This window comes from Pygoscelis adeliae, unplaced genomic scaffold (genome assembly GCF_000699105.1).
Source record: "Pygoscelis adeliae isolate BGI_AS28 unplaced genomic scaffold, ASM69910v1 Scaffold42, whole genome shotgun sequence".
Classification (NCBI taxonomy): Eukaryota; Metazoa; Chordata; class Aves; order Sphenisciformes; family Spheniscidae; genus Pygoscelis; species Pygoscelis adeliae.
This window is the reverse complement of record NW_008824283.1, coordinates 2,888,982-2,905,935: the sequence shown is the minus strand read 5'-3', so window position 1 is coordinate 2,905,935 and position 16,954 is coordinate 2,888,982. Positions and strand designations below refer to the sequence as shown.

The following is a 16,954-nucleotide window of genomic DNA, read 5'->3' as shown; positions in this document are numbered from 1 at the left end:
TGTAACAAGCTTCATAGATGGCTTCACTAGGTGCTTTACAGTCAGAAGTTAAAGAAAACAGGAAGGTTTCAAACAAGTTACAAAGGCAGGAAGTGAGTCAGCCCTGAGCAGGAGGGACAGCAAACAGCAACCCCTTCCACCGCAGACACCCAGCCACAGGACATGGACACGGACGTCCAGAACCGGAGTGAATGAACCTCAGAGCAGAGAGCGCCAGCAGGGCAGGAACAGAGAGGAAAAGGGACCCTTCTTCACCAACCACAGCCCAACGGAGAGAAGATTTTCTTCATGCAGAGGACTGTCTTCTAACCAGTTTTCCTTCTCCTTGTAGAAGCAGCCTAACCACCAAACCACCAGCTCATCCCCTCCCTGGCCTGGCACACCAAAGCTTCCTGCGCAGGTCTGCTCAGGAGGAGCGGCTGAGAAGAGTCTTCCAGAATAACTCAGCTGGGATCGGGATTTCAAGTCCCCTCGAGCATCTTGAAATTTAAATGCTGGCCTCTCACACACTCAGATGAGTACTGTGCTATTGGAAATAGAAACACCAACACGTCCTCCTCAGTTGCCATCCCACTCTGCCCACGTCCCACATGAGAAGAAATTGCTCTGAAAACACTGTCACATCAGCCTCCACAAAACAAGGAGGCCAAGGAACATCTTAGCGGGGTTTAGGCATAAGCGAGACTCTAGCTGCTTGCCTAGAAACAAATGCTTATCAGAGAATTCATCTGGAGTAAGCAGAAGAGCCATAAGCCATCAGTGCTACTGCAGCTCAGCAGCATTATGGCAGGAGTTCTGAGGATCTGCATTTTGGGGATAGGTACAAAAGAGGCCCAGGTCCTTTTGTAGGTACACACCTCCAGGCACACAAATTACAACTAAAAATAGAACCTGGGTTCTGAAGTCACACAGACAGCTTTGAAAATTATACTCGATATTTGACAGTATTGCCCATCACACAAAAATGTTGCATTCCCGGTTGCAGTACCAGGAAATAACACCCAGCCCTTAAGCCTGGACAGTCACACAAGCACCAAGACCCTAGACTGGTAACAAACACCCACCAACTTTTTCAGGCTCCTAAATAGGGCAAAACAGTTGAAGAATTAGCTGTTCCACAGGTAGTGCATCAGGTTCCTAATATGTTGGCCTCTGTTTCAAGCATACTGTTGAAGCTTTTAGGAGAACAAATAATTTTTTGTTCTATGTATTAATCAGAAAAATAGGATGCTAGTTCCAACTGAAAAAAAAATAATCTGGAGGACAGGCAGAACTGGCTGAGTTCCAGCACTAGAAAAGGCCCTTGCCCCTCTGCTTCTTCCAAGAATAATTTTCTATAAAGCAGCAAACCACTGTAGCAGAAGACTTAAGAGTCACAGCATGGTCACATACACCAGGTTGGGGAACCAGGACACAACTGAAGTAGAATATGAGCTTCCTCGAGGCAATTAGATTGCAATGTAAAGCATTTCCAGATCCTTCCTAATTTCAAAAGAAACTCAGAATAAGGCGTGGGAAGATGGGCACGGAAGAACAAAACACTTCAGAGGAAGGTTTACTAACACTGAAAGAAGCTGTTGAGAATTTCTTGTCTGGAAAAAAGGCTGGGGCAAGACTGGGTAGAAGGTAAAAAGCAAAATCCAGTACCTGGTTGCAACTTGCAAGTTTTGAACATCTTCCAGTGGAATAATTATTCTTAGAAAAGTGCTGTGCTGTTGGAATCAATTTCCCACAGGAATGTTTCAGTTTTTATTTTCATTTTGATTTTTTTCTCTCACACGTGCTTTGATAGGTCAGCATGCTTCTGGAACCAGGGGACATTACATTTAAAACATGAAGTTTCATTCCTAAGTTTTACAGAGTAAGATTTTGTAAGTCAGCTTTGGAATTAGAAGTCTTGGTTTCATAAGAATGGGACACTTTAACTGACAATTTAAAATACCTAAAAAGAATTTATAAGCTCCTTGACAAAATCCAAGAGATGAAACATAATAGGCTCTACTCCAAGCAAAGGATCAGGCAGCTGCTAAAAACAGCTCTCAAGGGTTGTGTATTTTTTAAGAATGAAGGTGATTGGCAAGGACTAGGCAATACCTGAACAGCCTTAGGAAGAAAACTGTATGGACAAAGCTTTCAAGCTGAAAAGAGGTTCAAAGCAAAGAAACAGTTACTCACTGTTTGCTGATGGATATGTTTAGATGAACGGACTTGGTACATTCCCTGAAAATAAACAGACTCCATTAGAGAGAATCACAAGTTATTTCTCCTGCCTGGAGTTTCCACAAGCAGCAGGTACAGAGAACCCCAATTCTGGCTAATCAGATTTTTAAAAGGAGGTTGCTACCATGCTGAATGAAATGCAAAACCCTCTGAACTAATAAATTCCGGCAGCACTTTGTATTTGATGAAGGAACAAGATGCTAGGTTAGCTAAACATGATGTTAGTTTATTGATTCCTGGAGCTGCAATGGTTTTGCTCACCTGGCTTACAGAAAACTGAAGCCAAACAATAACTGATTCAAGCTTGTTTTTGTTGTTTTTTTCCTCGTTCCAAAACTGAGTCATAGAGACAACAGCCAAAGAAAATATTCTTGTTGAGGAAACAGTTCCGCTGAAAGCTGCTATCCCCTGATGAGGACATCCCAGCGCAGAGAGTGTTTGTGCCTGCGGAGATCTGCCGCGTGCCACAGCCCGTCCCTCTCGAGCCAGATGATTCACCAGCGCGTGGAGCAGCCGTTTTATCGCTGCCCTGCAGAAGTATTTGGTGCTGCTCTTCAGATCCCAACAGGGACCTGTTCACCACACAGACTTCTCACACCTGCCCAAGCTGCTTCAGAAGGAAGGCTGGCCACGTTATTCACTCCACAGGCTGGAGAACTGCATATTGCTCTGGAGAGCAGTAAGGGCCTGCAGGGCCCTGCGGTTGGGATTTCCCTGCAACAGTCCCAGGGACATCCCTCGCTGCAGGGACAGGCACACGTTGGTTTTGTGTCTCTGTGGATAGCTGGGAGTTTACCAGAGAAGGAAGAACAGGATGACTTGCACTTCATGTCCCCAGGAACTCTGCTCGTTCTCCCCTGCACTCCCGCTGAGGCACAGCTCATCTTCTTTCCATCTTCTGAGGTGCACGCTCACACTGCAGCTGGAAAAAAACACTGTGGGGAATGTGAATGTTTCCAGGGATTTTTGCTTAAACCCACTAATATCCAGTATGCCAGCTGGCTATTTACAGAAGATTAACAGCATCATCTTGCTTAGATGTCAGAAGAAATTTGAGCAGCAGCAGTGGAGAGAAAAGTGACAGAGAAATATCAAAAGGCACTCTCCGTTGTTACACAGCAATCACACTGTCACGGTTCACAAGAAAATACGTTTGTTTGCTTTTTGAAGAAAGGGTCAACCTCTGCCCTCTGGGAAGGCAAGGCTTTATAATTCAGGATCAAGGAGAATTCTCCTTCTTATTGGGATCCATGTCACACGCACAGACTGCTGTGGCCATGGAAAGAAGTGGCAATGGGAAACACAGGGAAGCCCTGCTGAGAGCTGTGGTTGCGTGGCTGGCAAAGCACACGGAGCAGCGATGTACGCAGAAGCCCTAAGGCAGAGGCTCTGCCCCTGCCCTGCCTCTCCCAGCGCTGATCCCTGCGCTGCAGCTGCACCCTGCAGTGAGGCTGGGGCTGCGGCCTCAGAGATACAGCCCCGCAACACGAGGAGTTAGGAAAAGCTGCTTTCTGTCCTTTTCCTGCTATCCGGCAGCAGGGGCTCCCTCCAGTGGCCCAGCTTGCCAGGAACGGCTGGCTGACAGCCAGGGAATCCCTGGCTGCCAAAAGCCTCATCCTCGTCCTCCCCTCCTGCCACCTGCTCACCCCCTGGGCTCAGTACAGGGGTGTCGCTTCCTATCCCCGGCTCCTTTAGCCCACTTTACCCCTCCTCACACCAAGAGCTGTCAGCCATGTTGTTACCCCTCTCCTCTTGTCTTTGCACAGCACCCGCGCTGAAGCCCCTCAGATGCCGTTACCGAGGTCTCTGGATCCTTCCACAGTTGTCCTGCGTGATCATTCACAGTGATAACACCCTCTCTCACCGGTGAAATATGTTATCCTCAAGCAACCCAAATCATGTCATCAGCCTTTTGTCCTCATCCTTCAAAGCTCCCACCCTGACTTTTCCATTTTTACTCAGGGTCTGGCTCTGCCATCCGCTGGAGACTCGTTTGATTGGCAAAGCAGCAAGTTCAACACCGTGCCAGACAGCAAATGCCCTGCCTTGTGACTCCTCTGTCAATGCACATAGTCATGGCATTATAAGAATTATGAACAATTATCTTCGCAATAAGTACATACAAACATGCCCATATTTAAATTCATATTAGCTCCTATAGTCACGGATGAAGACTGGACTTACACAACACTGAGCTCATGATCATCACTGCAATAAAAATGGCCTGGCTTTTCCCACAGGCAGCAGTCTGGCAGGAGGGGTCTTTCCTCCAGAAAGGCAGCTTCATCCTTCGTGCCACCACAGCAAAGGGCCGCCCATGCAGAAGGGATGAGGTCTGTCCTGCCAGCATCAGGAGCTCCCACCTCATGGCTGTGGTGAGGACAGCCCAATTCTCCCACCCCCACCTCCCCAGTTTGTCCACTTTCCAGGTGGGGCGAGGGGCTGCCTGTGCCAGTCCTGGCATGGCCCCTTGCTGTTAGTGTGGTGACATCCAATTCTGCCTCCACGCGTGAAGTTCACCCCATGGGCTTTCCTACCACACATGCAGTATCAAACCTCAGAATTTCGACTAGTTTTCAACCCACAGCAGGCAACATGGGAAAAAGGCACCAGGAAAATGGCAGCTCCCACCAGTACTGCTTAGCTACTCTCGCTCTGCAGAGACTTTGTACAGCAGTTTGGTTTTTGTGACATGCCAGTTTCACTACTTTGTGAAGAAAAGGCCAGGACTAAAGGTAGGATTCCCAAAGTGATGCTAGAGGACAATTCAGGAGAATTCAAAATCCCACACGAGTGCAACACACCTCGCAGGTACCGACAATGCTGAGGCCACAGCCCCAGAAGAAACACCCTGGCGCCGTGTTGCTGCTGGCGCAGCCCCCCGGCTTCTCGCAGCTCCACACGCCATCGAGAAGCCTCAGCCAGGAGCTGTGCTGAGGCAGGTGCTGCCCAGCCCACAGCCTCTCCCCCGGAGAGCTGGCAGGGGCCCTGCGCCGGCAGCGCTCACCTCCAGCACTTGCAGTCGGCGAGGGGCAAAAAGGCCAGACGGCACAGGCTCCGCAGCGAGGGAGAAGAGCCAGAGGACTGTGGTGTGTAAGCCACGAGGCTCAACAGGTCTAGAGGGAGGCAAAAGGGAGCTTGGATGTGTCCACATACGCTGCAATTACCCCCTCCTGCCTGCAGCACTTTTGAAATTCCTGACTGGTTTTGCTCAGTGCTCCCTGAAAGTTTCGCTCACAGAAATTTCGTCTGAATTAGGAAAGAGCAGGAGATGCAGGATCTGGTCTCTAGGAAACACTGGAGCAGATCCCACAGGGTTGTTGAGCACCCACGTGAAGGTAGGGCTCAGCCAAGGCTGCAGTGCTATAAAAGGCTGGATTTACAGCATGCACCCCAAGAGTCATTTTTAATTATGCTGGTGTTTTACCTCTGAACTGCTGGGCAGAGGAAATGAGGTCAAATTTATCTCCAGAGCTGCCCCAACCATGCTTTTATTTTTTTCTGCAAGACCTTTTCTCAAGTTGGAAATACGCTCTTGCCACAAGAGAGGCTGTCTGACAGTTCAGCTCCAAAAGACTTTTTTATCAAGGAGGCTCAGGGTTAATTGTGAAAATGAAATGAAACGCATATACCTGAAGCCAAACTGAATGCCTGAATGTAAAAGGTTCTTTCCTAAATGTTTAAATAGCTCAAAAAACAGCTGTTTGTCAGGGATTTTCTCCAGGAGTCAGCTTCCTGAGGAAAATATTCAGCCCAAAATACGACGGTTGTGAGCCGAAGTGCGAGTGCCATCTAAACTGGATACTGCTGCCAGAACATGCCTCAATGGTATGGCAAGGTAATAAAGGTTTTTCTTAGGTCAGAAATCAGTGTTTTCTGGGACATTCTGTAGGCTGTTTTAAGATCTATGAAGCTTACTGTGCTGATTTTGGCTGGGATAGAGTTAGTTTTCTTCACAGCAGCTAGTATGGGGCTATGGTTTGGATTTGTGCTGAAAATAGTGTGGACAACACAGGGATGTTTTAGTTACTGCTGAGCAGTGCTTACACAGAGTCAAAGCCTTTTCTACTTCTCACCCTACCCCACCACTGGGGAGGAGCGAGCGAGCAGCTGTATGGTGCTCAGTTGCCAGCTGGGGTTAAACCACGGCAATCCTTTTTGGCACCCAACATGGGGCTCGAAGGGTTCGAGATAACAGATTTATCTGGAATGTGCTAGATCAAGTTTATAGCTGTTATTGCTGTTTAGCTATTAATCAGCAGGCTCCTGTGCTTGCCATGGGGCTTGCTTGCCTCACTGTGTATCAGAGTCTAGTGCTCGTTAGTGGCTGCTTTTTGCTTTTGCTGCTTGTTGTGTTGCTTGTCATCTTACTCTACTGTGCCTGGGAATGTTTTGATAACAGCAATGGCGATGTGCCTGGGCTGGCAGATGGCCAGGGCATCACTGCTGTTTCTGTGCTGCTGTACTGGACTGGGACCCATGGATGAGCCCACGTGGGCAGAGGACACCCCAAAGCGGCTGTGGCTGTGGTTATGTCTGTGCCACAGCAGGTACACCTCTGAAGGGATTGTGGCCCAAGGGAAGTCCACACTGGAGAAGGTACACCTCGAAGTGTCTATGGCTGTGGATAAGTCCGTGCTGCAGCAGGATCACCTTGAAGCATCAATAGCTGTGCACAAGGTTGTGCTAAAGCACCTCAAAGCACATGGCCATGGATAAGCCCACGACAGAGCAGGTACGCCCCTGGAGGGACTGCAGCCACGGGTAAGGCCATGTTGGAGGAGGTTTACTTCTGAAGGGACTGTGGCTGTGGGTAAGACCATGCTGGAGCTAGAAATCGAATTTAAGATACAATGAGGGAAATGTATGCAGAGAGATAACCTTCTTGGTGACATCTTGTCTATCACCCTGCATCATTCTGGCTATTCTTTGAATCTTCAGCATCCCATGCAAAAAAGCATTCCTTCCCCTCTTTCAAATCCCTTTGTGTATAGCTACACCAATCATTATATCATCTCAAAGGAAGCATCTCTAATTCCACTTTAAGTAACAGAAAAATTATATGAGAAAAAGAATCTCCATCACCAAAATAGTACCTCCATCTTACTTGATCTTAAAGGCCCTCAGCAGCTCTTAAGACAAGTTTAGCACCTCAGTTAGTGATATCCTTGCAGACTGGATCTTAGATCTTTTTCAGTGCTATGTAAATCATCTTTACTAGTCATAATGAGATCAAACAAAGTCTGATCTTGTTCCTAGTTTAAGCTTTTCCAAAGTTAGTATTTGGGATGGGTTCAGGTCACTTCAGATGGTGATATCAAACACATGAAGGACATACCTGATAAATGCCCTTAAGCAAAGAATTCAGATCTGCAGGAAAAATACTGACTCGGAACAGTTTTCAAAGCAAATATATGTATATTATAGACTCCAAACTCTCCCCTTTTCCAGTCCTTACATGTTCTCCCCGTGTATAATAATGTCAATTTTGTCCCTTGACTAATAGAAAGGGGAATCACTTCCACTGGAGCCTGTAGCAATTCACTTAAACTGGCTATGTGATACAGAGGGACTTACAAGATGCTTTTACCCATTGGCTATGTATTTTGAGCAGAAGTGCTCAAAGGAAGCCCAGCCTGAGCCACTGAAGACCAACATCTGAAGGCCTCCAAAGGTTCCACCTTCCATATGGCTTATGGAAATAATTTGGCTAGCACAAAAAACCAGACACGATATCTAGACCTAGAACTATGCCTTCAGCTCCATGAGCCTCACTCCAACTTCATTAACTGGGAGAGATTACCTCACCTGTTAGAAAAGCACAAAACACCCACACCAGTAAGTTGTTTGCATACTCCTATTTCATCCTGGCATTATTCATAATCTGACTGCAAGAAAATGCACATTAGGGCCATTTTTTCAACTTTTCCCTCTAATTTTGTAGATCATTCAAGCACAACGGGCCCACCATGCTTTTAACTTCTCCCAAACTGCAGTTAGAGGCAAATTTATCAATTATGCTTTTCTTACATGCTTTGCAAAGTTATATGCAAAAACACACACTTGCACAGTCAGATCCCAAACAACAAGTTACTAAATATATATTGTGTATAGAAACTGTATATAAACCTCATTATAGACATGTTGATCTGATCAGTGCCTGTTTCTCTTGGAGCACAGTGAGTACCACTTGGGGGCTAGTTAGAGGGACGTTACTGCGTTTCTATACAGTACTTCGCTAACACTAATAAAACTACAGTGAAACTAAAAGTTACAAGATTAATGGCTTTGCTAACCCTAGAGAGACCAATTGCCTCCAGGCTTCTAACTTCTGTTCTTTTTAAACAACAAAAGATAAAAACGCCCTTGGCTGATATACTATTCCCTGTAGTCACGGGGTAAAGGCACACTGAATTCCTTAGTGCTGACTCTTATCCTCCATTTCACATTAATGAAGCAATGAAACCCATTACAGATGCCTGTACTGTGCATGATGTACCAAAGGCAAACATCATCACACCACAGCTGTCAGGTTGCGGGAGCGAGAAGCCGTAATACATGCTGTTACCATGGTGCCACCCGCTGCCAGAACATTACAAATAGGATGAATTATCTGATGTGCACTGAAGTAATTTTACTCAGCCTGCTAAGAGATTATTTTTATATGAATCTCCAAGTTCTCCTTACAGAAATTCAGGTAAGGATTTAAAGTGATTCTCACAGCCAGAACACTGTCAAAGAAGATGCTTTACAGAGTGATAACCAACTAAAAAGGTACTTGCTCTGCGTACTTGGTTACAATCCAGACTTCCCACTCACGGTACACAGTTACACTGGCCTATGAAGGCTCATTCAAACTGAGAACAAGCCACCAAGCAAGCATTCATTTTCATCACAGCCATACATTTAAAATCCCAAATATCTCAGATCTTTGCAGGAAGCGTAAACTGATCAAGCAAGTAAACCAAAACATCACAAGCAGTTTTAAATAGGACTTCTGTTGTGCAGGGTAGTGCTCAGACACCATTTTGAACTCAAGTTGCATCTATTCCTGACAACATCCCAACAGAAAACAAAACTTTATAAGTATAAAAAGCTGCGTATGTTATATCAACATTAAAACAGCTAAGGAAGTTGGTTTTTCAGTCACCAGAAGTCAATCTTAAGGCCTAACTGAAATGGCATGAAGCACTGCAAAATTCCCAGCGACCAGGCTCCCTGCGTCTCAGGAAGCCAGCGTTTCATGGGCTGACACTGGCTAGTTTTGCAGCTCTGAGGCTAAGACAGTTGACATTTTCTAAATAGCAGACTACGCTTTTGTGACTGTGATCTCCTCCAGTCGCTGCAAACAGGAAGCTCAATCCACAGATTGAGTCTCATCACAGCTTTGTTCTCGTGCAAGTCACAGGAACATACAACCCCGGCCAGCTGAGTTGAAAAGTACATGAAATAGGAAAAATAAAAGCCAGCTGAAACAAATGGATCTTTCTGATGAATGTTTACAAAGTAAAGCTTTGTAAAAGCAAAAACTTGGACCTGCATTAACCAGAAATCCCAACGAGAACAGAAAGCTCCAGATGAGGTACGCTACTGTAGGAAAGAAAAATATTCCCAGTCACCTAAAATTTGATGCTGAGAATTAACATCTAACCAAAATTGAAGTTAACTTCATTATTCTTCTGCTATAGAGACCTCTTACCTCTGGGTTTTGTCATGGATGTGTTTGAAATCGGACATGAGCATTCATTTATTTTTAATCTTTTCAACCAAAAGGATCATGGCCAACATTTTAAAAAGCGAATCAATCTTTAAACACTAAATATTAATTAGCTATAGTGGTAGTATAAAGAAAACTGATTTTTGCATTGTGTTGCTGAATACAGATTTATATCCCATACACAAGATTCCTAGCAACACTCCTGTTTTGGCTCAGAGACAGACTACATGATGAAACATACCTTTTTGATCTCAACTATTTACAGACAAAAATCTTGAAAACCTTGCTTGCTTCTTACTTTGACTGGCTTGTGTTGCTTGCCAGCAGCTATAAGAGACAGTATTTGTAGAAAATTGGATTAAACACCCAAAAAAGGATCCTACATAAGATGTTCCTCTGCAGCCAAAACACCCTTTCATAATTTTACGGAAAAAAAGAAAATTGGGGGTATGCAAAGAAAAGGACACAAAACCTATGACTGTTTCTTTTTCCTTAGACTTCAAAAGGATTTAATAATTTGAGTCAAATAAGATAACACAAGTGTGAACTCATTTAGTTTATTCTAGCATTATTACCTTTGTTCTACACTGCAGCAGCATTCATTCTCATGCAGACAGCCCAGCAATATTCCCAAATCTCTGACTCACACTGTGCACACCCATTCCACTGTCCTCACAAGTAACAAGATTTTAGGCTTCAAGATCAAAGTCTATCAGTACCAAGAGACCTATCTGAATCATTTAATTATCACCTTTACAAACATTATACCAATGCTCATCCATTTTGGTATGAAATCCTACAACTAGCAAGCATGTTTTAAATGTTTTGACATGTGTGCATGTATACACACATGTGGGCATGTCACAAAAAACTCATTTCTGGAAGTTCAAACAGTAGATCTAGGTGCTTGATCACAGTGAATATTTTAAATCAACAGAAAAGAATTATTTTTACCATTATTAACTTCCATAACACATACAAAGCACTAGTGTCTCTCTCCAGATGAGATGTGTTTGTACATACAAAAAGTTACAACCTACATTTATGTTGATTTAGTGTCACATCCTAATAGTATCTCATACCACGTTATCTGGTGTTTTGCATACCAATGACTGTTTTTACCTATGTGGCTGCATAACAAGCGGCCACATGATGGCACTGTGTAACCAGTTTCAGTGCCTTAGTTACAGGCATTTTCCTGTAAAATGGGGCTTGGACTGTTTTCTCCCAGCTCATTTGAACTAGTAAAGACAAAAAGTCTTTGTTGTCATTTCCTTTTCTAGTTACTACGGCTTAACTCCTGTGGCTGGTAGACTATACCCAAACTTTAATCTCAGCTGAGATGGCCAAATTATTTCAGAATCAGAAACTATTAAAATGCAATTAAGGGTCAGCCAAAACTTGAAATCTCTACACAGAATTTCCTTAATTGTATCTTTTTCCTGTTTAGTTTGATATTCCTCTGAATTCTTTGAAGTTTCAAGCCAAAGACAAGAAACTGAAGATAAAGACCAGCTATTGTATAATTCATTACAATTTAACACTTTGGCTGATACCCTGACAAGTTTGAGGAAGAAACAGAACGAATGTCTGTTTTCACTTCATCAGATGACTGATAATTCAGAAGCAGCAACAGCAAATTTCTAGTCCTAACAGATTGAATGTCAGAATTTGCAATAGGACAATTCCCAAAAGTTCCAGCTACCTCCTGTGAGTAAAAAGCATTAAGGAAGTGAAACATGTCTTGAGGAAACATCCAAAACCAGGAAACAGTGAAAATAAGTATTCTCTGCTCTGCCTGATACCCTTTTCAAGACTAAAAGGAGCCTTCATTACTTATGTCATCACAGCAGGGCAAATGCATTCCCTTCAGCACCTGCAAACCAGACAGCCTGTAGCAAAACACAAGGGCTCCTTTGCTGCCCGCATTTTTAGGTTTCCTAGAAACGATGGCATGAAAGGAGTATGGTTACACATTTGCCTCTTGTCTTCACGTGCAGTCAGGTTGCAGCCACAGTATGCCTCCAAGAAGCAGAACTGCGGGATGCAGCACTGACCCGCACCACATTAACCTCATTCCTTAGCTAGAGCGTTTTCATCTTTTAGTCAACTTGCAATCATTAAAGCATATTTCTTGTTACTTCAGACACTACTGTAAGTGTGCACTGAAAAGCTGGTCTTGCCACTGCTTGCAGTTATGTAGTGCCACAGTGTACTTAATGGTAAATCTGACACGGCAATTCCTCCTGTTCAGAGCTCAGGTGCATCATGGAAGAACAGAAAGGCCTTCTACCTTAGCAGATGACCCAGAACACAGGCACAGCATTGCTATTCATGTTAAGGATGAGCTAAAAGCTGAAGGCAGCTCAGGCTGCTGTAATTTGACTAGGTCAGAGTACTGCCCAGGAATTATAAAGCAGTTTAACTGAAGTGAAGGCTGACCACTTCCACAACTGACTTTTCTTATGCTGTGAAGAGCTAGAGTTGAGGCCATTACAGTGCAAGAGAGAAGATTATTGAACCTGTGTGCTTGTAATTTCAAGGATGGGGTTCCACCAGCCTTTCCTCAGAGCACAGACAGTACACAGCAGTGAGCACCACATAATGCTGTGACAATTAGAAGTAGTAGTCTACAGCTGCATAAAAATCCAAGATATACCATCTTAGACAACCACTGAAGAGCAAACAAGTTCAAGAAAGGAAAACTGCTAGATGAGTACTAGCTCTAGTACTTAATTTACACTAGATATACAGATTAACTTTATCCATTAAACATGAAAGGGTTAAAACTATGTAAACAGTGAGGTCACAAGGGCCTCTTAGCCTATCATGACCACACAGTCTAGTCAGCAGGTGCTAACTCCTGGACATGGTTCACAACAAGTGAATTACATAGTCTTGCTTAGAAGCTTATCCAGGCTCTGCTTTAATTGCTTGTCAGATAGCCGCCTTTTCAAAGCACTATTTTACCTACATCTTGGGCCTACTAGTGAAATAGACAAGTCCAGCATTACACAGGTTAGATTAGCCTTTATTAAAATACAGAACTACATGAAATTTGAACTCAATAGAAGCTTCAGAATATGCATTAAAGGTTATAATTCGGAGGTGGCATGTCAATGATCTCATCCAGGGTAGCAAGGAAGTCAGCAGTTGATTGTATCAAGTCTGAAAGTTAGAAATAGAGCAAATCAGTTTCTTATGAAACCCAGAATTTATACTCTCTAACATAAGCTAGCTCCCAGTGGATTAGCATAAGCCTCTTGAATGACTAAGGGAACTACTGTTTGATTGCATAAGCCAATTCCACCTAACCGATCAGTTAGCAATGCACTGCAGGAGATGGCTCAGCAATATCACTCTGAGACCACTACCTGTACTAGTAGGGTTGACCAGTTAAATTCAGCTTGATTACACACCAAAAGCCGTTTGATACTAGTGTGCTATTCTGATAATTAGGACAGTGCCAGTTCACTACTGCAGCCAACTAGCTTCCCTCCCAAACCACTAATGAGCACTGTATGTACTGAAACTCATGCTAAGTTTCCACTTACTAGACTCCCATGAAATCTCTTCGATCTTCACAGGCGAAGGAACCATGTTCACACATCTGTCATATGTCCTTTCAAATATCATGAGGGGAACACCACACAGGTTGATATTGCTTACTTTGTGCTCTTCAGGAAGATCAAAACTCTCAAAGTCTGTTTGAGAGACACACTGTAGTTTAGTAACAGTGTACAGTAGCAGTAGCCTGGGAAGCTGCAAATTCTCCTAGATTAAATGAAGTGGGAGCAAGTCCAAAATAACACAAGCCAACAGTCCCCTCTTATGGGGTATTTATTTGCAGTTACACCTTAGTTGTCCATAAAATCCCATACACTTAGCAAGACTAGACTGCATAACATAACTGCTAATGTAAAGCAGGAGCTTTTAGTAATTTCTTTCCAATCACTATACTAAGTCAACTTCATCAAGCACAGCATATATGTTTCACCAACTGTAGTCATCTTTGGTACAGTAGTTTTTGCACACTCACTTCCACACAAACTGGATGGTTTAAGGACACACTTTGAAGGACTGAGATAGCACAGCCCGTTGCAGATATTCTAAGAACAGTTTTAGAAGTTTCATCTTCAACTATTATATTCTACAGTAGTAGGAATCTCTTCAGTTACAAATTACCATCTTGGCATACACTTAGAAGTCTACTCTTCAGTACTGCTTAAGTATTCTTTTGAATACTTGTCTACTAGTTGCCATTTAATGAATTAAGAGGCTATAGCATGGTTATTTGGAACTAGTTTCCTGCCACCATAATAATGGACTCAGACTACTACATATCTGGAGCACAGCTATTGCAGTTAGAAATATTTAAACAAGACTGAGATAGTATTTCAGAAGTAGCAAGCACCCTTATGTTTAAGAAAGGACTCCAGAGAAATGCAACGCTAGCTTGTTTGCCACAATAACTTGGCCGAAGTCTTACAACAATATCAACACTCATGAAAGCCTAATCATTCATTTTAATAATTACACCAATAGTTCTCACCTTGAGGATCAAAAGGAAACAAATTTTCTATTTCTGGCCAGTCTTCTTCAGCCACTGCATCGCAGCTTTCTAATCCAGCAGTCCTTTCAGTAATCTTAAAAAGAGAAAGTCACATTATTTGAGCTACTGTAGTTTCCCATTACAGTACCTTTTAGTGGCTTTCCTGTGCTATACAGGTCTACAGACAAGAACGCCTGCCATACAGTGCTCAGTTATGCCTCAATTCTAATACCTTCAACACAAATAAGCTGGAGATGGACAAATGCTTCAGCTGAGTTTACGTAGTGCAGTACCATATATGGTGGCAACAAATCACTGCGCTAGAACATTTAGGCTCATAATATTAAATTCCTGATACTTAACATGTGAACAAGACATTAGCTCAGACTATTTTCTCTAGAGCCACTTCTTTGTCATTAGGTACCCACTATGCTGTTGTACTCCTTGTGCCTATGTAGGTGTACTGGTTTTGGCTAGGATAGGATTCTTTTTCTTCCTAGTAGCTCATATGATGCCATGTTTTGGATTCACGATGAAAACAGTGTTGATAACACAGGGATGTTTTAGTTACTGCTGAGCAGTGCTGACAGAGTCAAGGCCTTTTCTGCTTCTCACCCCACCAGCGAGCAGGCTGGGGGTGCACAAGAAGCTGGGAGGGGACACAGCCGGGACAGCTGACCCCAACTGACCAAAGGGATATTCCACACCATATGACATCATGCTAAGCAATGAAAACTGGTGGGGGAGTTTGCCAGGGCTGTCATTGCTCAGGGACTTGCAAGGCAGTCAGCCAGCTCATGGTGAGAAATCGGGTTTGTTTTTCTTTGAGATTTTTAATAATTAAATTGTCTTAATCTCAACCCATGAGTTTCTCACTTTTACTCTTGCAATTCTCTCCCCCATCCCACTGAGGGGGGAGTGAGCAAGCAGCCGTGTGGTGCTTAGCTGCCTGCCAGGGTTAAGCCACAGCTATGCATTCCCCCCCCACCCCATAGAAGTGTGTTGTACTCACTTTGTTTGCATTGCAAGGCTGATTTTTCTGTCTTATCTTTTCCATCTTGCTCATGACTTCTTCAGTTCTATTCACATTCCCAAGAACCTTTCTGACAGAGTGACATGTGGCTGGAGATGTACTGATTGCTTTTTTAGGAAGTGGAGTGTTAACTTGTGTTCTTTCAGATAAGACTTTTGCTGGAGAGTGGGGGGAAGAAAAAAGCTTTAACTTTAGCACTGTATCAACCCCAAAGCTTGCTTTGGTAAGTGCACGTCCTGGAAAACTAGTTGTCAAAAATCATTGTTCACCATTTATAACTCAGGAGCATAAGCCCCATCTATGACAAAAGCACATTTTTTACAGTAATTGATGAGCTTAGCAGAATTGGTTAGATAAGTAGATATAAGAATAGAAAACTATTACTGTTCAAAACAGTGAACAACAAAACATGGTTTATGCACTTCACTTGATCCCCTATTGGCTTAGGGCAGCATATACGCACAAGATCCTGAAGGGAGTCTTAGCTGATTCTTAGTAGCACCAACATCACCATTCTCCTTATCAATAAAGATTAGTGTTGCCATCTTCAGGTTGATGAGACCACTCTGGAAAGTCCATACAGAAAAAAGAGAAAATAATTCTTGTCATTTCTTCCACCAGAGCACACTTTTTAAACAAACCACATTAAAGACAACATAGCTGCCATGTGCTGGTCCCTAGAGGAGGGGGAACAAACACATACTTCACACTATTTCATAGTAGTTTAGCTACAGACCTTTATGTTTGAAGGCATTATGAGTGGTAGGTCCGTAGTCCTAAAGGAGCTTGTATGAGTTTGGGAAAGTAGCAAGGTCTCACTAGCAATCCTACACAGAAAGATCTAATACCTTCGGTTTGTTTTGTCACTTCTTCGTAGTGTTTAACTGTTTCCTCAGCACAAGAAAAGAGTACATCTCCCAGCTCAGCAATCCAGTCCTTAGCTCAACTTGTAGCGCTTGGACAGCCAAGAGTAATGCTAGTTATTTTACTAGCAGAGACATCTTTTCACCGGAAAAAGAAGCCATTAGAGGACACCCTATACAAATAGATTACTTCACTACTGTTTTTCAGCCTTATCTGAGAGAACAGGCAAGAGCACTCCCTTGCACTGCTGAACAGCCAGGCGGGCAGCTCCCACCTGGAGCTTATCGCTGCCATTACATAGGTGGGCAAGCGGTTCCTCATTCAAGAGAGGTCTGCAGAAAAAGCTGCTTTTGATTGGCACCGCTTGAAGTCAAAAGCTTAAGCAGAGCCAAAGCAAGAGACTTACAGCCACAGATCTCAGCGCTTCCCTCGTTTAAGCCACCTTCTGGTCACAGCTCCAGAAGCCCTCTCCTCCCGCGCTCAGGGGAGACCCCGGCTTTAGCCAGGTAACACCAACCGCCTTCCCAGCCCCCCCCCCCCCCCCACCCGCGGGCTCACCCCAGGAACC

The 16,954-nt window shown here is 43.8% G+C and overlaps 1 protein-coding gene across 1 annotated transcript; it reads right to left on the bottom strand.

Moving 5' to 3' along the window:
• Positions 1-12,950: 12,950 nt before the first annotated feature.
• PTTG1 (pituitary tumor-transforming 1) lies at positions 12,951-16,071 on the bottom strand. The gene is made up of 5 exons (XM_009318505.1): positions 15,986-16,071; positions 15,502-15,680; positions 14,490-14,583; positions 13,492-13,641; positions 12,951-13,105 (listed from the first exon to the last, which is right to left on the bottom strand). Exons 1-5 carry the CDS (start codon positions 16,065-16,067, stop codon positions 13,026-13,028), a joined length of 585 nt encoding a protein of 194 aa, XP_009316780.1. The 5' UTR covers positions 16,068-16,071; the 3' UTR covers positions 12,951-13,025.
• Between the last annotated feature and the right edge of the window lie 883 nt (positions 16,072-16,954).